The sequence below is a fragment of the Onychostoma macrolepis genome, chromosome 02 (assembly GCF_012432095.1).
Source record: "Onychostoma macrolepis isolate SWU-2019 chromosome 02, ASM1243209v1, whole genome shotgun sequence".
Classification (NCBI taxonomy): domain Eukaryota; kingdom Metazoa; phylum Chordata; class Actinopteri; order Cypriniformes; family Cyprinidae; genus Onychostoma; species Onychostoma macrolepis.
This window is the reverse complement of record NC_081156.1, coordinates 27,833,995-27,856,434: the sequence shown is the minus strand read 5'-3', so window position 1 is coordinate 27,856,434 and position 22,440 is coordinate 27,833,995. Positions and strand designations below refer to the sequence as shown.

At 38.0% G+C, this 22,440-nt stretch overlaps 1 protein-coding gene across 3 annotated transcripts; it reads left to right on the top strand.

The window, feature by feature from the left end:
• Nucleotides 1-438: 438 nt before the first annotated feature.
• zeb1a (zinc finger E-box binding homeobox 1a) lies at nt 439-22,416 on the top strand. 3 transcript variants are annotated; one of them, XM_058794269.1, is made up of 10 exons: nt 439-566; nt 9,736-9,897; nt 10,440-10,487; nt 11,816-11,956; nt 12,040-12,242; nt 12,377-12,482; nt 13,909-15,551; nt 17,134-17,697; nt 17,797-17,962; nt 19,184-22,416. In XM_058794269.1, exons 1-10 carry the CDS (start codon nt 509-511, stop codon nt 19,726-19,728), a joined length of 3,636 nt encoding a protein of 1,211 aa, XP_058650252.1. In that variant the 5' UTR covers nt 439-508; the 3' UTR covers nt 19,729-22,416. The 3 variants fall into 3 exon arrangements, with proteins under 3 accessions (XP_058650252.1, XP_058650241.1, XP_058650263.1); XM_058794258.1 differs by having other exon boundaries at nt 17,794-17,962; XM_058794280.1 differs by lacking the exon at nt 439-566 and adding an exon at nt 1,549-1,885 and having other exon boundaries at nt 17,794-17,962.
• The last annotated feature ends 24 nt before the right edge of the window (nt 22,417-22,440 follow it).

Genomic DNA, 22,440 nt, shown 5'->3' with positions numbered 1-22,440 from the left:
ATTAAAATTGGCTCAATTTGTACTTACAAAATGTGTAAATATGAGAAATATGACAAGAACTTGCTGCTGAATTTTGTCATTTTGAAAGTTAAAAAAAACAACTACTTTCATTATGTTGCACTGGCACCGACGCTGATATTTAACCTGCATTTAAAGAGTTAAACAAACTACGTCATCAGACTTCCCAGCCTGTCGGGGGCGCTCCCGATATTACAATAACCCTATTCCCCGTAAATGTCCCTCTAAAAACTATTTTTGTCCGCTTGCTCCTTAATGTAATAAACGTTTATTACATACACAGAATGTTGCCCCAGATTTGAAGAAGCGGTTAGCTGCCCACAGGGGGTGGGGCGTCAAAGAAGGTGTGTTCACACAGCATTAAAAGGTTATGTCGTAAAGCAGAATGTCGTAAACCAGGTGCGGAGAGGGGCCTGTTATGGGGAGGGGGTAACCGAGGGGGAGAGGGGGCTCAATCCGCGAGGCAGCGTTCAGACACAGTGCAAAAATCATGGCGGATGGCCCCAGGTGCCAGCGCAGAAAACAGACACAGCCACGACGCAACAACGGTGAGTCCCACGGGCTGAGATCAGGTCGCACACACAAGAACGGAAGGCGGAAAAGTTGTTTTCAAATTCCTCCAATTGTTTTTTTCCAACTTTGGATTAGTTTAATGAAGACTTATGAAGTTGTGTACTATGGGAGCGGGCTGGGCTGTCCCAGTGTGCTGCACCGTTATACCTGAGTCTGTCCGGAACCGTTATACAGAAGGACGCACGTCTCGTGCACCAGCTGCGTGTGCATTAAACTACATCGATTCAAGACACAATTAAGTATTTTAGCGTTTGCTTGATCAAAAATTTGTTACGTAGAGTGAATCAAACAGTGCTGCACTCATTCAAAACTAGAGACACAATGCTAAAGCATAAACTTTTATAGCATTCAAATGACGTCTCTGGGGATTCTTGACAGTTGCTGGTGCCATAAAGCCGTCAAAGTTTGCTCACAAGTCTAATAAAATACTTAAAAAGACAGTTCATCCCAAACATTCTGTTATCATTTTACATGTTGTTTCAAATCTATATCTCTAGGAAATGTTCAGCAGAATGACAGTCACAGTCACCATTCACTCTCATTGCAAAATATGTAATAAAAGTGAATGGTGACCAAAGGCAGTCAGAATATTCATTTTTGGGTGAACTATCCCTTTAAGAGCGTCCAGTCCTGAATCCTAAAGCGAGCCATCCTTAGCTGAATGTTATTTCTAGACTTTTCAAGAGAATATTTTTTTTATTTAAGTAATAGCAAACAACACTTTATTATTATTATTATTTAAACTTTTTTCTTTCTAATTTAATAAATAGCTTTTGCCATTTCATGTAAGAGCAAAAGTGTTGCATTCTGCAGAGAAATTGCCTACAATTCATCTGTGCTATTTTATATCAGATTTACTAAAGTAACCTTAAAAGTACATATTGCTTTGATCCACGTCTTATCTAAACATCCACGACCAACACTGAATAGATGCTGCTGACTTCTGCTTTGACGTTGCTTTCTCTTTAAATAACCTTTCCGGTAATCCGGTAATATAGTCCGCCGTGCAGTTATGAGCACCGTGCTACCTTTTCCTGTGCGTGCGTGAGACAACGAGCGCGGATCCGTTCGCGACGTAACACGCTCAGGAGCCGTCAACGTGTTTACCTGAACGGTGAGGAGACAACGGAGCGAGCCAATGTCCTCCTTTACCGTTCATCACCCTCCTCGCGTGTCCAGAGCCGTGATTGCCCAGACGGTGGAAGGGAATCGGTGTGTGAAACGCGATCTGCCCGAGCGAAGCGCGAGAGAGGCGCCCAGCGCACGCTACTACGGCAAATGGCAACTTGTGCAGGTAACGTTAGAGAGAGAAGATGGTGTTTGATTGCAGACGTGCATGTCGTCCGCATCGCTCACACTCATAACCGATTACCTTTTATTTGGCTTTGATCCACTATTGAGTGATATTTCGCTGTACGCTCGTTGCTAGAACGCAGGTTGTTTTGTTTATGTTTTTATTTTCGCGCAGGAGTCCAGTTTCAGCAGCCGTAAAGTGGTTGGGAACGAAAGATATAGCGCATACGGTGGTTGTTAGTGGTGCTTTCCGTCGTATTACTGGTCAGAAGTCAAACAGGTCGTTTTTTCCGTAAGGTAACGTTATTTCTGTAATGGCGGTGTGGACCGTTATTTGCTGCAGTGAGGGCGGGGCTGCTGCTCTCGTGTGTCGGAGACGAGCCAGGTAGGATAGGTGACGAAACACCTACATAGGTGCTTTCATTGGCTTTTTTTAGTAAGTGTGCTGTTTTAGCATTGTACATAAACGCGATTTAAGCTGTTTTATGAGGACTAATCTTTTAAAGCACACGTTCTTTGTACGGAAACAAAGGTAGTATTCAGGTCTAGAGAGGCGCTGATTCACTGTACCCGTCGTTACCGAGTGAATTCTCACAGTTTTGTCTCTGTTAAACGTGTTGTGGTCTGTTTCGGATGTTTCGTGTGATATGACTTAGTTATTAAATAATATAAGAATACACAGCGAATGGGGGTTTTTTTTGGCGCGGACGGATGTATTGTTTGATGAACGGCTGGTGTGACGTAAGCACTAGGAGGAGCGGTGATGCTGCCGTGACTTTTATTGCTCCTGCCGCCGACTCTCGCGCTTGACATGTTCACGAGACCTTAAGATCTCAGGGCGTTACAGCACGGAAATGAGGTCACACGGTCCTTTCGAGACTTGTTTTCATTGGTTCAGTTGCTCTGCCTCATGTTTGTAAGAGAAGTGTCACCACAAGTACTGTAGCATCAGTGCCATGTATGTTTATGTGTGCTTTATGCGTTGATTATCAGTCCTGTAGAATGTGTGAGTGAATGTTGGTAGGAAGCACATGGGATTACAAGTGTGTATTTTGCATTTTAGACTTCAATACACATCTCAAGTGAGATACAGAAAGACAAAAAATGGCAGACAGACAGTAGTTGCTTTTTGTAACTGGTATTTTCAAAGGAAGACATTAAGGTTGTGTTTTAAAAGGGGTCACTTGCTCATTCTTCCTGACCCTCAGTCAACCTTTGACCTTTAAAGCCACACATGTTAACATTTATCATTTCTGTCGGGTCAGAGTGATTCTCTTGTTTTAAGAATTCACTGTGTGTTTTATATTCTTCTTTTATTTTCTTAAGGACTATGTATGTGTGTGTGTGAGCATAAATAAATAAAACATTTACACACACACATATATATATATATATATATACACATACACACATATATATATACATACACATATACATACATACACACACACATATATATATATATACACACATATATACACACACACACACACATATATATATATATACACACATATATACACACACACACACATATATATATATATATATACACACATATATACACACACACACACACACATACATACATGCATATATATGGGTGTGTGTGTGTGTGTGTGTGTGTGTGTGTGAGCATAAATAAATAAAACATTTACACACACACATACATGCATATATATGGGTGTGTGTGTAAATTTATATTTCTAGTGTTAATGATAATTAAAACAATTCATATTCTTCCCTGGTAATAACATATCTAACCTTATTACACTTGTATAACTATACATTAATTGTACATGTACATACATAGATGTAATAAATATATAGATATAGTACTGTATATATGGGTGTGCGCGCGCATACAATATAAGAATATATAATAGTTTATTTTTTGCACAGATTTATTGTCAGATATTTTATCATTAACAATGCATAAAAATCTGAAATAGTTTTATGATAATTTTATGTCTTGTTAGTATTATTAACATGTTTCTGATAAAGTATGTCTACAGGCTGAAGTGAATTCAATTTTCTAAACAATGCAAAAAGCCCTAAATGTCAATTTACATTTATAACAATCAAGTATATTGTAATGCAGGAGTTAATGTGTGTTGTAAAGGTATGGTGTGAATGCATGTATGCATGGGACAAGCAAAGACAAAACGAACACCTGTAGTACTGAACTCCTCTCACACTTCCCTGTTGATGGAAAAGGGATACGGAGGGCATTAAAGAGCTTTTCACATTTCACTCGGTGTTTGTGGGGGGGCTTGTGACTGCTGAGCATCTCTTTTTGCATGCTAATCTCTCCCGGCGGTTTGCCGCCTCTTTGTACGGCAGGGGGAAAGTTTCTCAGGGTAAAGGGGAGGGCTTTTCTCTTTCTTTTTAGGGTGGGGAGGGTTGGAAGGGACTTGTGTTTGTGTAATAGAACGAAGCAGTGATATGTTGGTGAATGAGTTTACATGGATGAGAGGGAGAAAACGCACCGGTAGATGGTACAGTGTGTTTAATTGGTCTCAAGTGGCTCATATAGTGTGCATACCTGAAGGCTCTTATTAAAGGCTCTGGGAGAAACAGACATCTCAGGTGACCTTTGCTCCCAAGTTACTCTAAATTGATTATGTCCATACACGCACACAAACACACTACATTACATGCCATAGACATAGTGACGGCCATCTATCCCTCTCGTTCTCTCTATATACTGTACACAAACACAAACATTAAAATACATTTATGCAGTTGAGTACATGTTTACATGAATGTGCAAGATTTTTACATTTCACATTTTTTTTTTGGTGATTAAATTCACTAAAAGAAAAAGAGTAAGCCATTTCACATAATAGATATTTATATTTATTCCATTAGACAATTATATTACGTTATATGTACTGTAATTATGTGAGTAGTAGTAGCTTCTTTCATTATCTGTTGTTTGGGACAAATATATACATAGGCTATTATGCCATGGTCTGAATACTCGATTCTGATTGGCTGGCAGGTGTAGCTTCAGAAGTAGGGCTGGGTATCGATTCAGATGTCCCGATTTGATTCGATTTGCAAGCTTTCGATTCTTGATTTTTTTATTACATTCAGTGAATATAGTTTTAATACAAATGCAATTGATATTTCTAAAAAATGAACAGTAAACATCAGTTTACAAATGGTGAATTAATAAAAAGAATTTAAGAGCCACAGGCCTGTATTTTAAACCTATTCTTTTTTGTATAGGGTCCTTTTTTAAAACAAAAATAGGTCCCTATAAAATGCTCTTCTTAATTTTTCTGGTATTCAGATGAAGGCATAAAACATTAATTTACTTTATCCTAATCAAATTTATCAATTTATCCTAAAAATTAAACCCCTTTATTTTTTGGCAAACAAAGTGCTGCACAACAGAGGTTTACTGTTAAAATTAAAAAGAAAACAAATGTGATTATTCCTTTAAAATTAAAGATTTATTCATATTTATTATTAGTAGTAGCATTGTTGTTACACTGAGTCTTAAGACTGCTAAATAGTAATATTTCTGACACCGTTTCTGCACGTTAAACTAAACCTTTATTTTGACGGGTTGCCGTGAGGAACTTGCAGCTGCTGTGTATGTGATATGAAGGTAGATTTCTCAAATTAAACGGTACAATGCTAATGAGACTATCAGAGCAACTGGAGATGATATTCTTGTGTTTTATTGTCAAATAGTGAGACGGCAGAAGCTGAAAACACTGCTAGCGTCGTCCGCGCTTTAGTAAAGTTAAGTGTGTAGTAAACAAAATAGTGAGTCTGCTCCATCCGCTATTCATTCAGTGCAGAAATCGTGGTGCCTTATGCGTGATGTCAAATGCTTCCGCAGATTTGTAGTATTACTATAGAATTTTACCTGAGCATTGCACATCATGCATATTGCTCTGTTTTTGGTTCTTGTCAACAGTATCTCCACCATTATAAGCTCTGAATGAATGACGGGCTTTCTGTTGTAACATCGCACAAGGTAAATAAGAGGGTGACATCTAGTGGAGAAGGCTAATGATGAGATTCACATTAATCAGATCTTGTTTTAAATGTTTGCTGAAATAAATACAGGAAAAGATCGACAAAATTAAAAAAACAAAAAAAAAGTGTTATCTTGTATGTATATATTTATATAAATTCTGAAAGGAGTTTATAAACTTAGGAGGCAAAAAGCGTATGCAAACTTGTGCACTCAACCATGTATAAACATACATATGCTGCTTGTATAAACATAAAAGAGCAAGATTATCAGGTATCAGTTGAAAACATACTGTTCAAATGTTAAATGTTTTTAAAAGAAATCTCTTATGCACAACAAGGTTGCATTTATCTGATCAAAAATACAGTAAAACAGTAATATTGTCAAACATTGCAATTTGTAATATATTTTAAAACAATTTATTTCTGATGACAAAGCTGAATTTTCAGCATCATTACTCTAGTTTTAAGTGTCACATGATCCTTCAGTTATCATTCTAATATGCTGATTTGCTGCTCAAAAAAACATTATTATCAATGTTGAAAACAGTTGTGCTGATTAATATTTTTGAGAAAACTGACTGAATAGAAAGTTCAAAGAATAGAAAGTTCTGCCTATATATACAGACAGACGTCTTGGGCCATTGTCTTGTATCTTGCTTTAAAAAAATATATGAAACAAATTCATATATTTCAAATTCATTGAAAAGGTTCATGCTTTTCTATGCGCTCAGTTGTTTAATTTGTGTTTTCAGTTGCTTATCCTTCAGAATATCAGGTGTTCCTATTTTAAACTGTATTCTCTTACATGAAGTCAGAGTTTCTGTGCACGCGGGCGTGTGTGTGTGTGTGTGTGTGTGTGTGTATGGTGGCAGGTGCACTCTATAACAAGCCAAATCACCTCATCCCAGGAAATGTCACATGAAATGGAAGTTGCCATGGTGACCTGATTGTGTTGATTATGAGGTCACACTGACACCGTTCTATCTACCAGCACTGTCTGCCGCTCAGGTGCTGCACTATAAACACACCCAAAAAGACGGCACAAGCGTGTGTGTCCTTTAACGTGCACCCAAAAATATAAAACATCTTGTCATCATTTACTCACCCTCACGTCATTCCAAAACCTCTATGATTTCCATTCTGTGGAACACAAAAGGAGATGTTCTGAAGAATGTTCACGCTGCTTGTTTCCAAACAGTCAAAAAGTGAAAGTATAAGGAGTCCAGAAACAGTCAGGCTCCAAAAGAGACACAAAAATCAGTATATAACTCATGCACTTCTGATAGTAGCTTTGTGTGAAGAACAGGCAGAAATTTAGCTGTAATGGACAGTGTTTCCTCTAGGATTTGTTCCAGCTGTGGTGTCAGGACTATTTCCCATGGACCACGCCCCCTTCCCACCCAAGAATCACGTGCACTCAGAATTGAATTTATTATAACTAAAAAAGACAAGTAAATAGTAAATAATAAAATGTGAACGAATAAATTAATGACAATCAATAGCACAAACAAATACAATAAGATACAAATTAAATTTGTAATCTATTCAACTGTAAAATAACACTGGATAGTTTTCACTGTATAAATAGACAGTAATGACAGAGAGCAGCAGGTTTATTTAGGCTGCTGTCTCTTTAAGACCTCGTGCACGAATCTAATATACTGTTACACAGGGTTCTATGCTTACTTTTCTTTTTAGGAGTGCTTGTCCTCCTAATTTAAAAAAAAGGAGCACCTTCTGATCAATAAAATTAGCCTTCCTAATACGAGGTGATATTTGACTCAAAGTGATTTACAGGGGCATTTTCTTTTTACCTTTGTAATGGCATTTTTCTAATTACACTAAAAGCATGTCAAATTCAAAAAATTATATTTATAAGCTTTTTAAAATGTCTAATTTAAACAATATAATAAATAGAATAAGACAAATAAGTTAGCAATCATATGAAATTGGTATTAATAAAAATTCATTTGTACTACAGAGGTGGCACAATTTGCACAAACGAACACAAAAGTGACTTGTAGGTACGTTTAATGAGGCTCAGAGTTGGCATGAGTGCAATTAAATTCATAAATTCACGTTAATGTTAACATTAATGTTTTAAATAAAATGTTGAAGATAGAAATATTAAATGATTTAAATAACTGAAATTATACGTTAAAAATTAAACAAACCACCAGCAGGTGTCGGCAAGTCACTGATTTTATCACTGAATCATTCATTCAGTTGATTCGTTCGAACAGCTGATTCATTCAGGAATGAAGCAAGTGACTGTCTTTATGAATGAGTAATCATGAATCACTGACTCACTAGATTCGTTTAAACACGCAGTTCATTCATGAATGAAACACCGCTGTGTTTGCTTTTAGAGATGCGCAGATCAGCTGTTACTTTATTTGGAACTATTTTCCTTGATGAAATGGCTCAAAATCAGGCAGTAGTGTTATATTCAGACAACGTAAGTCACAAAATATTAACTTCTTGTTTATTGAACTGTTGTATTATATCAATATAATCAATATCATGCAGGATACAAATGCACACTTCATAAGATCTCACAACTGGATCAGACTAAGTTTGCAAGGTTTGTGAAATTAAATGTTCATTAGTCATTCAAAGATCTGTTTAAATGATATAAATGCATATTTGCTGAATGCTGACGGCAAACAAGAAAGTATTATAATATTTGCCTTTCTATTACTAATAATATAAAAGCAATCGTTATAATACTTTTTGTATACATTTTAAGTCCTTTGTTTAACCGTTCTGTCTGATTATTAGACAGACTTCTATCCATATTAGACAGAACTATTAACGAAAACCGCAAACAAGAGGGAGAATGTGAGCGCTGTGTGCTCAGGCGCTGCTGTTCTCAGCACCGTCAAAATAAACGTCCCGCCTCAAACACATCAGCCAAACAGGAAAACTTCGCTCGGCCGATATATCGGTCGACCACTACTCTGATTATTGCGCATCTGCTAAATAGCTAAATACTGTGATTTCAGCTGTCCACTGAATGGGCCAGATATTCAGCAGCGAACGTAGAAGGTTCTTGAATGATTTTTCCATCTGTAGGGCAGAAATTCATAATTTTCAGTTCTGGCATGCACAGGTATGTGAAATGACTTTGTGCAGGTCATTTAAAGGAACAGAAACCTTAAACAGGAACAATTTTTTTTTTGCATAATCAGATCACTTTTACGTCACTTCCTGTTGACATCCTCTAATTCAGAAGAAGAAACTGGATGAGTTCTTTAGAAACCAAGCATGTTTGAATCTGTGTGTATTAAAAAAAACACAAATTTGACATGCACATCTGGAAGTATTCTTCATATCCTAACATGTGTGCACAAGCACACACACACTCACATCACAGATGAGTTTTCCAGTAGCTCATATGCTTGTGCACAATTGAAAGGAATTATAAAACCAGTGCTGCTCTCAGATTTAGAGAGAGAATCCATATGTCAAAATCTGTGATGACATACTATTAAAAACATTTTATACTTGTGTTTCTGATGTCATCACACAGCAGGTAAAAAGCTTTTCTAGGCTGCAGGAAACTGATCTAAAATTAGCTGAATTTCACTTCCTGTCTTCAGGGCACAGATCATACCTTGTTATTGTATGTGTTCACATGTTTGAACCCTCTGTTATGCCAAAAATCACAGCTGCTACTAATTACAGACACGTCACCGCTTGAACAGAACAAACAAGTGTCCTGTTTGCAATCACATGCACATGTGATTTAACAACATCAAACATGGCCATTAGTGCAAAAAGAGTATGATATCTGTTCATTTGGGAACATCTGTGATCCTGAACTAAACAGGTCATTCTCCGTCTCTCATGCAGTGAGGAGTTTTAGCAGTGTGCCGGAGGCGACCTCAGATTCAGACGATGAAGACAAACTGCACATTGTAGAGGAGGACAGTATTGCTGACGATCCTGACCAAAAGTCCTCAGTATTTCAGCTCAAAGCAGCACGGCAGCTCTCGGACACATGCACACAGGACGGTGAGTAAAACTATAAGAGATTATTAACTTAGTGCATTTTATGTATTTATTTTGGTTAGTTCTGAGCAGAAACAGTGAAGCCTTGAAATAAACCATGTAAACATTTGTGTATTAGACAAAGTTGCAAGAATTAGAGTGACTAATGTTTTACATATAACACATCTTATCACAGAATGGCTTTTGTGGTGCAGAGTCTAGTACAGCTGTTGCACTCATCCCTCACAAGTGTGCAGGATTGAGGACAGAAGTGGCGTTTCTGAAAGTTTATTGTAAAAACAATTCTTTGGTTCATGATCAGAACAAACTATAAATGTTAACTGGTTACTAGCATTAAAAATACTTCGAAACAATTGAAAAGTATTTACATTTTGTATTACATTCGGCAAAAAAATGTTATTTTTGGGGTTCCATCCCTTGAACTGTTTCTAAACAATAGGAGCAAAATTTAAAACAAAAATGAATGTCATAAATCCTATTTTAATAATAAATTGATTTTATCAAAACATTGAGGTAATTAGATTTTTCTTTATTTCTTTCAACAGATGGCAGCCTGGGGCCAGATGCTTTAATACAAGAAATAAGGGTCAAAGGTCAGTTTAGTGCAACACAGACCTCTTATATATTTTTTCTTTTTAATTTATTTCTTAGGCTTTTTCCCAGTATAAAGGCTGTAATACGCTACATAAGTTTTGCCCAGATATGCAGTCTGGGGGAGCGGGGGTTTGGTTTGGGGAGGTATCAATGTTTGCCCAACAGATTTTGGGCAATTCAACTTGACAGATTTCACAAAAATGCGTAGTGTTGGATGGGCATGGAGATTTTTGAGTTTCAGAATTTTTCATCCAGTCAGAAGATATCAAATGTGTTTGATGTTTTGAGCTGATTTTAGAACACATTGTTTTCACTTCCCAGCAATGAAGTGCATGTTTCTGCTTGAGCTTGTTGTGCCTGGAATGACTTAAAAGTCTCTTAGTGTTTGCTCCTCAGTCTTTTAGTGTATGATGCCCAGTTTTTCCTTTGTAACTATTTACAAAGTCTGCATGAGTTTGATGCCTTGTGCTTTAAAATCTGATCAGATTTTAAAAGTTGTGTACTATATTCCACTTTAAGACAGGACATTCAGACACGGAACAAAAAACACCAGGGAGTTTTAGATTTAACACCCAAGTTTTCAGTTTCACTGAAGTTGCTGAGAACTGGGGAAGGCTTGGCTTCTTACTCTACTTAGGCCTGCTTGTCATGGAAAGTCAAAGAGCTTGAAATTACTTTTGTGAAGGGAAAAATAGTTGAACTGACATGTCTGTGAGAGTGTGTTAGTTGTAGGATGGCTGGATCAGGTGTATGTGAGCTCGTTCCTCTCTCAGGTCGTTATTCATTCGTAATACGTCACCTGGTCCTTAAGGGCCTGCATAGCACACAGGCGTGGGCCATACTGGCCCACTTCCCGGTCAAATATAATAACACTAGTTTTATAAGACTGCTACATTACCACCTAACCCAAAAATTTTGGTGTCTGTGTGTAGGTTAATCTGTTTCGATTAAATACTATGTGTGTTTCACTAAACGAGGCTGCAGTTAGGTTGTTTTTTTGGTATATCAGTACGTGTATGTTTCAACCCAAAAGGCAAAGGAGTTGCACAGGCAACAGCGAAAAAACATGTTGTGATTTTTTTAGTTGTCTGTACTCTCTGACTTCAGCTTCTTCCCTAACCAGACAAATAACCTGACTTGAGTATTATATTATAATCGCCACCGTGGGCAGATTTGGAGAAAAGAGTGAGAAGTAAAACACCTTAATATAGTAGTATTGCTTATTTCCCAGGTGTTCACATTATTTTGACCAACACCTGTATTTCATGCTGGAGCAGAAGCTGAGAAAATTTGCCTGTGTTCTAATTTGCCTGTGTGTGTTTGAAAGAGGAGTGTGTCACTGATGAGGAAGATGGTGCTGACGATGAAGTGGCCGGTGAGGAAAAGCAGACGGAAGCAGAGCATATTTACTCAGACGCCCCAGAGGAGCATCAGAGCACGCCAGAGCGAGGGGTTCACGATGAGAACGGTAGCCACCACGTTTTTTTTTTTTTTTTGTCTTTCCTTTAGTTGCTTTTTTTGCTACAGTTTAATTATGCATCTGTCTGTCAGGTACTCCTGACGCATTCTCGCAGCTGCACACCTGTCCGCACTGTTCCCGCGGTTACAAGCGTCACACGTCGCTGAAGGAGCACATTAAACTACGCCATGAAAAGAGCGAGGACAATTACTGCTGCTCTCTCTGTAGCTACACCTTCACCTACCGGACGCAGCTCGTCCGTCACATGACCGCACACAGACACATCCGGGAGCAGGTACAGCGCTGCACTCACACCTTCATGATGTTCACACCTCTGTGGAGGAAATCACACAGAGCTTTTGTTCACAGTCACATGTTGACTCAAGCGCTTTCAAACAATCGTCTTTTCCTGTCTCTCTCTTTTCTCAGCGGACTATTTCTCAGTCAGGCGGAAACAGAAAGTTCAAGTGTACAGAATGCTCCAAGGCCTTCAAATACAAACATCACCTGAAGGAGCACCTACGCATACACAGCGGTCAGTGAAGTACAGAAATGATTCTGGCCGTGGATGTAACTCTAGTTAATGTCTTTGTAAACTCAGAATGAAAATTCTGTCATTTACTCACCTTCAAGTTGTTCCAAACCTATATAAATGTCTTTCTTCTACTGAAAACAAAGATGATATTTTGAAAAATGTTTGTCTCCACTGACTTTCATGGTATTTTTCCATACTATGGAAGTCAAGGGGACCAGCAACTCTTTGGTTACCAACATCCTTGTAAATATCTTCTTTTGCGTTCAGCAGAAGAAATAAACTGAGACAGGTTTGGAACAACTTGAAACAGAGTAAATTACAGGATTTTCATTTTCTACTTTTAACCTTGTTAGTTTTTATTTTTAACATCGCTTGTAACCCTAGATTATAAAACCCTGCATCACAGAAGGGTTAGCCCTGCATTTTGCTAAGTGTATACAGTAAACAAGAATTGTTAAGCAACACACCACCCATCATGAACCGAACAAAACTTAACTCATTAAATATTCATGAGCTTTGTACAGTCGCAGACACGTTCACGCTTTCATTTCAGTGTCTGAGGGAAACACCAGGAAATGGCAACAGCAAGTATGTTTTCCGGAGTGCAGAGACAGTATTATTTTTTTAGTATGTTTTGAAAAACTAAAGAAAAAAAATGGAAACTTGTTTGCACAGATTTTTATAAAAAAGAAGAAAAAAAAAGAGGTAGTTGTAAGAATGTATAAAACAATTTTTTTTTTTTAAAGTTACATTGTGAGATAAAATTGCAATTGTGAGATATACAATTTCCTTAAGCTTCTATAATAACCTTTTATTTTTACAAATGTACAGTGTACAATTTCAAAGAGTAGACTACGTAAAATTATTATTATATTAAGAATATCTATTATATTTACATTTTATTATGCAAATTTGAACAATATAAAACATATCCCATTAAGCTGCTTTAATAAATAGCAATTGATATTTGAACTTTATTTGTAAGCACTGAGCACTTTATAATATATATTCAATAGTGTACAAAAGTTGGGGGTTTGTGGGATTTTTTTAATGTTTAAAAAAAAAAAATATTGAAATATTTGTGTATTTAAAATGTTTTCTATTTTAATATATTTTAAAATGGAATTTATTCCTGTGAAGTCAAAGATGAATTTTCAGCAGCCATTACTCCAGTTTCACATTATCACATTATTATTTTAATATGCTAATTTGATGCTCACGAAACATTTCTTATTATTATCAATGTTGAAAAGAGTTGAGCTAAGTTTTTGTGGAAACTGAGATACATTCATTTAATGCAACCTTTAATGCAAACCTGAATAAAAGTATTAATTTCTTTCAAAAGTCGACTGACCCCAACTACCTATACTATATATACTACATATACTTAGAAGTTATAAGCTTCTTTCTCTCTGTGTTTATCCAGGTGAGAAGCCGTATGAGTGCTCTAATTGTCGAAAGCGTTTCTCACACTCTGGGTCCTACAGCTCTCACATCAGCAGTAAGAAGTGTGCGAGCGTGATCCCTGCGGTCAACGGCCTGCCTCGTACACCTGGAGTGAAAACGGCTCTTACTGTTTCTCGCCCTACACACATCCTTCTGAGAGAGAAGGTGGACATTACCAACAAACCTCTGCAAGAGCAGCTCCCCCTGAAACAGATCAAACAGGAGCCTATCGAACAGCAACCCAAACCTGCGCCAGCAACACCTACGATAGCCACCACCACTACCAATGGAGTCGTGGCTCCGCAAGGCGTTGTCCAAACACTGGTCCTGCCCACTGTCGGGCTTGTCCAGCCAATCAGCATCAATCTAAGTGACTTACAAAACGCTCTGAACGCGGCGATGGACGGTAATGTCATCAGACAGGTACTGACTTGCACCAATGCAAACGGAACGAGCACTAAAATCGTAGGTCAAGTGCCGGCGCAGCCGCAGGCACAAGCTGTCGTGTTGCAGCCACAGCAGGCGCAGCCGCAGGTGATATCCGCCATCTCATTGCCAGTTGTGGGACAAGATGGAAATGCCAAAATTATCATCAACTACAACCCCCAGCTGGACTCACAACTCAAGGCAGTAAAAATGAACACAACGCAGCCCACAGGGACGCAAACCGCTATAGCGCAAGCAAAATCTTCAGCGTCCAGTGTCGCACAGCCAAACGTGGTGCAGCTTCAGTCAGTACAGTCCAACTCGACTGAAACACAAACATCAGGGACACCGAAACCCACACAGGTAAACATCATTAAACCAGTCCAAACCGGAAACCTCAGCAAACCACCGTCTATCATCAAGATAACGCCTGCGCAGGCCGCCAGGTTGGTTCAAGCTCGGGCCGCACAACCAAAGCTCACCCAGCAAACTTTACTGCTGGTGAGAAGGGCGGATGGGACGCAGAGCCTTGTGGTTCGACAAATACCTGTTGCCAGTTCCAACACACAGAGCACTGAGACTAAATCAACCCCAGAGAAGACTACAAACACTCCTCCAGCAGAGAAGGAGACGACAACTGAAAAAACAGGTTCACTGGAGGATAAATGTGAAAAACAAAAACTGACCGCACCGCCAAAAATCATAATCAAATCTGAACCAGCCTCTCCGTCCGAGATTGAGCCCGAAATGCAGAGTGAAGATGACAACGAGATGCAAACAGATGAAAATAAAGGAGGGAAACAAACAACAGCGACAACTGAGCCAGTGGCACACTCTGGAACGGTTCACAGCGGCGTCGCCTGTGGAGACAACTTCCATAACTACGCGACCTGTCTGCTTTGCGACAGCTCCCCGAGCAAACGTAAGCCTTCAGACTGTCAAGACAGCGATGCCAAAGGGTCGCCCACAACTATCTCTCTCTCCTCTCTACTGGATAAGGATAAGAGTGGAGCAGCAGAACGCCTCCTTCCTCTTCTGAAGGCCTACAGTCAGAACCCAGATCCTAGTGAGGAGCAGCTGTCTCAGGTGGCCAAGACAGTCAAGCTACCTCTAGAGGCGGTCAGCAAGTGGTACCAGAAGATGCGCTCCAAAAAGATATTGCTCCAGGCTGCAGGCAACCTGAAAAACAACCAAGAGGTAAGTACAAAACATTTTATATAATGGTAAAATAGGGCTGTAACAATTCTGAATTTCGTCTTTTCTGACAATAAATACCATTCATTGCATAATTAAGTAAAAGCTTAACGCAGACACACCTTAAAAAGTAATTTATTCTTATTTAACGTGGATTCATGATAAAATGTTAGGATTTTTAGGAAGCGGTTTGGACTTTCTTTAAAATTCTGAAAGGTTATGACATTTTAAATGCCAAATAAAATATTTACAAATAAAGATATATACTGTGTATACACCATGTACACACAACCGTTCAATTTATTTAAATAATCAAATTCATTTATTAATCTTAGTTAATGATAATTTCAGCATTTATTAATGCATTATTAAAAATCACAAGTTGTGTTTGTTAACATTAGTTAGTTAATGCACTGTGAACTAACAAGAATAAGCAATGAACGACTGGATTTTCATTAACTAACATTAACAAAGATTAATAAACAGTGTAAGAAATCCATTGTTCATTGTTTGTTCATGTTAGTTAAAGGGGTCATATGATGCGATTTTCAAGTTTTCCTTTCTCTTTGGAGTGTTACAAGCTGTTTGTGCATAGATAAGATCCCTGAAGTTGCAAAGACTAAAGTCTCAAAACCAAAGAGATATTCTTTATAAAAATTAAGACTGTCCTGGAGACGTTGTGTTTCGTTGTGAAAGCGAAACTACTTTGTTTGGGCTTCCAAAAGAGGACACAACTAGAAATCAGTGGTTAAGTTGTATTTACAACACCGTTCCAGAACAGTTCAACCCAAATATTCGAGTGTGTGCAGCGCATTTTACGGAGGACTATTTCCTGAACCTGAGAGAGTAGCCTACAATGCTGGCTTGCGCAAAGGCTGTTTCTATAAAGTGGGGCAATTCCAACTTTGCAAGCACAGTCTGGCGCTTCTGACACACAGCCTTTAAGTACGTTTCTGCTACTGACTATTCAAACGCGAGTTTTGAGCAGTGTAGAGTAGTGCTTGTTTGCCGTTTCTACAATCACAAATGCAGACATGGTAATGTTTACGTGGCGCGATGCGCAAAAAGACAGTATAAGTCATTATAATCAGTAATTATGTCCCCACTGGGTGCAACGAATGCCTCGTTTGTAATGGGTTTTATTGTTTTTGTGTCGTCGCGCCGGGACACGGCATCACAATACGGTAAGGGGCGTAACATTTCCGTCTCACGCTTGAGGTATTCGGCCAATCACAATGCACTGGATAGCTGGCCAATCAGAGCATGCCTCGCTTCTCAGAACGATGAGCTTTGTAAAAATCAACGCGTTTCAGAAAGGCGGGGCATAGAGGAGCAACAATAATGTACAGTATGTGGAATATGATGTGTTTTTTGAACTTTAAACCCGCATAAACACATTGCATTACACCAAATACACAAAATAATGTTCTCTTTAGCAACGTCATATGACCCCTTTGATACATTAACAAATGACACGTTATTGTAAAGTGTTACCACATTTTCTTAAGGTTGTCTTTAATGATGCTTTTGAAAATGAATGGGTTTTTCCTAAACACATTAATAACGTCTTGCTTCTGTATCTAAGAAAACTACACCATCTCCTACACCTGAAGGAATGAACCCCACTCAAGCCACCTGCACTCCCAATCAACCCCCTGATGACACCTCAGCGGACACCCAAAATGGAAGCGCCGCTTCACCTGCCTCCCCTCCAGCCAGTGTCTCCACCGATGATCTCGTCATTGTCAAGACAGAAGATGTAGAGGAGGAGCTGCAGTGTGAACCTCTAGATCTCTCACTCCCAAAATCCAGCTCCACTCAAGCTAGCACCACCACTAAACTGCCGGTCTCCACCCAAAAGGAACCGCTTAACCTCACCTGCCTTAAGAAGCAACCGTTGCCAGGCAACACCATCTATGTGACGCAGGCCAGCACGGGTCAATTAAACATTTTGACAGCATCATTGCCAACGCTGGTTGCCATAGCAGAGCCAGGTGGTGTTCCGTGCATCGGCACGGCAATATCCGGTAACAAACGAACCATCCTCATCCCCCAGCTCACCTACACCTACACCACCAGCCCCAGTGTCAAAACACCCGACAAGTCTTTGACAGACACAAAGGGGACGGTGATACTCAACAACTGTCCGGTAAGCACAACAAATACACACAAACGTTAGGTTCAGCACATGCTTTTCATGATGATGTTGTTCTGGACTCATTTGCTCCGTCTTTCTGTCCCTCAGAAGGTGGCGGACACGGCTTCAGACTGTGTGTCAGAGGACCAGAACGATGAAGATTCGCCTCTAATGAAGAAGAAAAGGAAGACTGTCGGTGGCCTGTATGCCTGCGATCTGTGTGACAAAATCTTCCAGAAGAGCAGCTCACTGCTGCGACACAAGTATGAACACACAGGTATGGAAAAAATGCTCATGAATGACACAATTTACAGGAATTGGACACTTAAAATGTATTCATATTAGGTAATATTAGAAACCAAAATATACCTGTACATACCTCAGCTGGTGGTGCTTGCAAAGCCAAAGTGTTGGGTTTGATTTACAAAGAAAACATGCTGATATTGAAAAAAAAAAAAGAAAACGGGGGAGTAATTGAATTAATCAAGAGAGGGACAGGCCCTCAAATAACAAACAAAAAAATAAAATCAATATTATTAACAATATTATTATAAATATTGTTTAAAAAAATAAAAACAATAAATAAATAAATAAATTAAAAAGGAGAGGGACAGGACCTGAGATAACATAACAAAAAAAAATAATAATAATAATAATAATAAATAAAAAGTGACAAAACAAAACTTTATAACAGTTAGCTTTTCCTTAAGAAAAAAAGCAAAAAGATGAAAAAACCTTGCCTCCCTCTCTGTCCAAACACAAAGAAACAGAATAACAAATACCAGATCCATACAAAGCTCTCCATAATCAACATATTTAGGCAAGCTCAGTAAAACATTTTATGTAGCATCTGGCTTAGGAGAAGAGAGAGACTTTAGAAGCTTTTATCCTGTTCTGGTCACATAACACCAGTTTCACTATAGCAAGCAACACCTGTTTGCAATTAAGGTAGGAAGAAAAACATGAAACATATGGTGCAGTAGTGCCACCTACTGGTTACACATATCATTTGTTTGCAAATGCAACCAGGGAAGATATTAGCCAGGGTTTTCAACCAGGAGTCTGTGAATATTTAAAACATAAAATATAAGAATTTCATATATTCATATATATATATATATATAGATATAGATAGATAGAGAGATAGATATAATTCACATATACACACATACATATATACACATACACATAATATATGTATATATAATAAATATACACAGAACACACACATTATGTAAACAAAAACTTTTATTTTGGATGCGATTAATCATTTGACAGCACTAATATATTTCCATTTATTTTAGAAAGAAGTTGTATTACAATAGTAATATATTTTATATTGTCTCTTATCTTTTTGAAATCAAGTTTGAAACCCCTGATCTAATGCAGTGGCATTCATACATTTTGAAAGTGTCCCAAAACTTTTGCCTGCCACTGTACCTGTTAATATGTACTTCCTTTGTGCTAACCTCAACGTATTGCATCATCACCATTCCAGGTAAGCGCCCTCACGAGTGCGGCATCTGTAATAAAGCTTTCAAACACAAGCACCACCTGATCGAGCATACGCGACTACACTCCGGAGAGAAGCCCTACCAGTGTGACAAGTGCGGGAAACGATTCTCTCACTCAGGCTCTTATTCTCAGCACATGAACCACAGATACTCCTACTGCAAGAGAGACACTCATGAGCTGCCAGAGCAGGCCAGCACCTCCACTCCTCCCTCTCAGCTCGACTCAGATGAGAGAGAGAGTGACGGAGAGGAGGAAGAGGATTTATCAGCTCTGGACATGAGCGATATCAGAGTGGTGCAAGTGGGAGAGGATTACGAGGATGATGAGGAGAGCGGCGGAGAGGAAGAGCAGGACCGAGGACATGAGGAGCAAGAGACAGAGGAAGGAGGAATGGTGATGGAGGTGGAGCTTGGAGATACTGACACTTTGGAGGAGGAAACCGTGGAAACGGAGGATGTTATGGAGACGGAGGAGGACACAGTTCTCACAAATAATGAAGAAAACACAGAGATGGCAACCGAGGACTGAAGGATGAACGCTCTTTTTACAGTCACTCACATGGGATTAATGAAAGAGATGACGAGCTCTTCATCGTAAACTTACAGTCGTCGGTTGCAATGGAAACTGTGTCTCAGCTCTTTACTGTGGATAAAACCCAGGTGTGCCTGATTTACAATACAATATTTCCTTGTTTAAAAAAAAAAAAGGAGAAACAGAAACTCCAACTCAACTAGACTTCATAGGACTTCAAAGTTTCAGTTGTTTGGCTTTGTTCCGTTACTGAACCGCCCCTGGTATATCGATTTATCAGTGTTCACGTGTTTTTGTTGCTCTGTACAGTCAGATTTCTATACCTTTATATTTGCCAATGAAGTTTACGAAAATCAGTATTTTAAAGTTTTGAGAAACAAAACTAAATTCTGCACTGCAGGTATAACTGGTTTACTTACGGAGGGTGATTCTCATGAAAACTGTCAAGAAGGGTCATATTTCACTTGAAAAATCAAAAGGAAAATATTTTGCCTGATGACAATGAAGTCTATTTTTAAGACCATCACTTTAAAAACAATTGTAAATATACATTGATTTTAATTTATACCATAAAGTTTAATTCATGCTGATTTTAATTTAAAAGGAAAAAAAAACTTTGTGTCCAGACAGAATGGTTTCCATTACTGTGTTACAGTATTTTAAATCACATTACAGTAATGAAATCTTATTACGCTTAATTGTCAAAATCCAATGCAAAAATGCTCGTTTTTAAATTAGACTATTTTCTTAATGCAAAATATAATTTTTAACTTGATTTTTGGGGGGTGAAATATGACCTGGACATTTCTTTGTGAGATTAATCACAGATACTTAATGCCTCAAGTTTAAGACACCATTCAGTATTTTACTCGTGTTAATAAGGCAAGCTGTTGTTAGCATTGCCTCGTTTTCCCATCTGATTGTTTGTCTGCCTTATGAAGGAAATTAAATTGCACTTCACCATTAATAGCTCATTTATAAAAAGAAGAAAATTTAAATCATTAATTATGGAAATATTCATAGGAATGCTTGTTATCATTTAAAAAAAATTTATCGCTTTTTGATTAAATTTAAACTGGTCACTTGTAATGAACTACTCAACTGAATAATAATTCAAATCAAATTCGAATTCTATTTAAAAAAAAAAAAAAGACATTTTGTAATAAGCACTCCAAATATTTGTCGGCTACTGTAAAAAATGTTTTGAAAACATACTTTTCACGATCATGACACCACATGAAAACAAAAAAAACTTCAGGAAAAAAAGTGTCCACCTCAAAAGGCAGTTTCACCTGTTGTTTCATTCATCTTTGTGTGGCTTTATGTTGTAGTGTGTCAGGTTGTGTTCATAGGAGATGCTCTAAGGAACTGCACACCCACAGCCTTATGCAAGACCGCCAAGCTGTAAGTGCCATTCACAAACATTAACACAGTGCTCCACAGTCACACCGGACAATCTAGACTTCAGCCAACTAAAGATACATAAAATGTCCACACTGCTCAAGGACCCAACCCAACAGATAAATTTGACAAATTTACAGAAATATTCAAGTTTGTAACACTGCCCTCATTTGTAATCAGATGGCACACTGTCAAGCTGTTATAACTCATGCTGGTTTTCAGTGTTTAGAAAAGTTGTTTTCTCTCTCTTAGCCCACCTTTTGTATTGCCAGAAAAAAGATAATACTACATATGTAGAATTATACAATAACCTAAAACAAATAGCCAAACCAAGTAATGAATACAAACCAATTAGAAGCAGGTTAAGGATTATTTGATGAATGATGATGAAAGAAATATACTTGAAAGAAATGTATGAACCATAGGATTGTATATGAGAGCACGACCCATAATCATCAGCACGCGTTCTCTGTTATTAAGATTTCTAACGTGCACGGCCCTATAGATGAAACTAAATCTAGCATCCTGAAGTCATGCAGAAGGCAAATGTAATATGACTGTGAAGTGCACAAAGAAAGCAGCACTTTGGAAGAGGCGCATAGGATTAAAAATGTTTTAGTTGATTGTGTCTGAGCAGACCTTACAGTGTTATTAATTTCAATGTATTTCGAAATGTTTATTCTTTTTGTGTTTATGCATGTGTATATTGTGTATTACCATCAGTATTATTGTCACTGACAAATGTTTCATTTGTAGAACCTTTTTATATACGTCTTATTTTTGTATTGTTTTATTTATTGCGTGTGTAATACACAACACTGTAGTTTAACACAATGTATTTTAGAATTAATCTCAGTGCCACGAAGGAGGTTAAACCCTGATATACAGTATATAAAGCCGAACTTAACAGTATTAGTTTTATAATTTCAACTTATTTTTTAACTCTACCACAAAAAGTCAATCAGGCAGATATTTGCACCCATTGCTTCAGTTTTTCTGAAACCCTGACCCTTTTCCAACAGCTTCACAGTAATTAATAGTAAATGACCCTTAAACCTGTGATGAAGAGCATGAATTCATGTTGTTGTACTGGTGTTGAAATTGCCATTTTGGAACCAAAAGTAGTCAACCCATTTTGTCTGTTTGTTTTTATTTGTGCCAACTTTGCATTGTGTGTGTGTGTATGTCACATTTTCCATGAGGTGATAAACCTGTTTGTAGGATTTTTTTCTTCCTTTGTTTCCTTTTTTGATGCCCCATAAAATAAAATGAAGTGAAGCACCAGGTCATTTCTAAATGACTTATTCA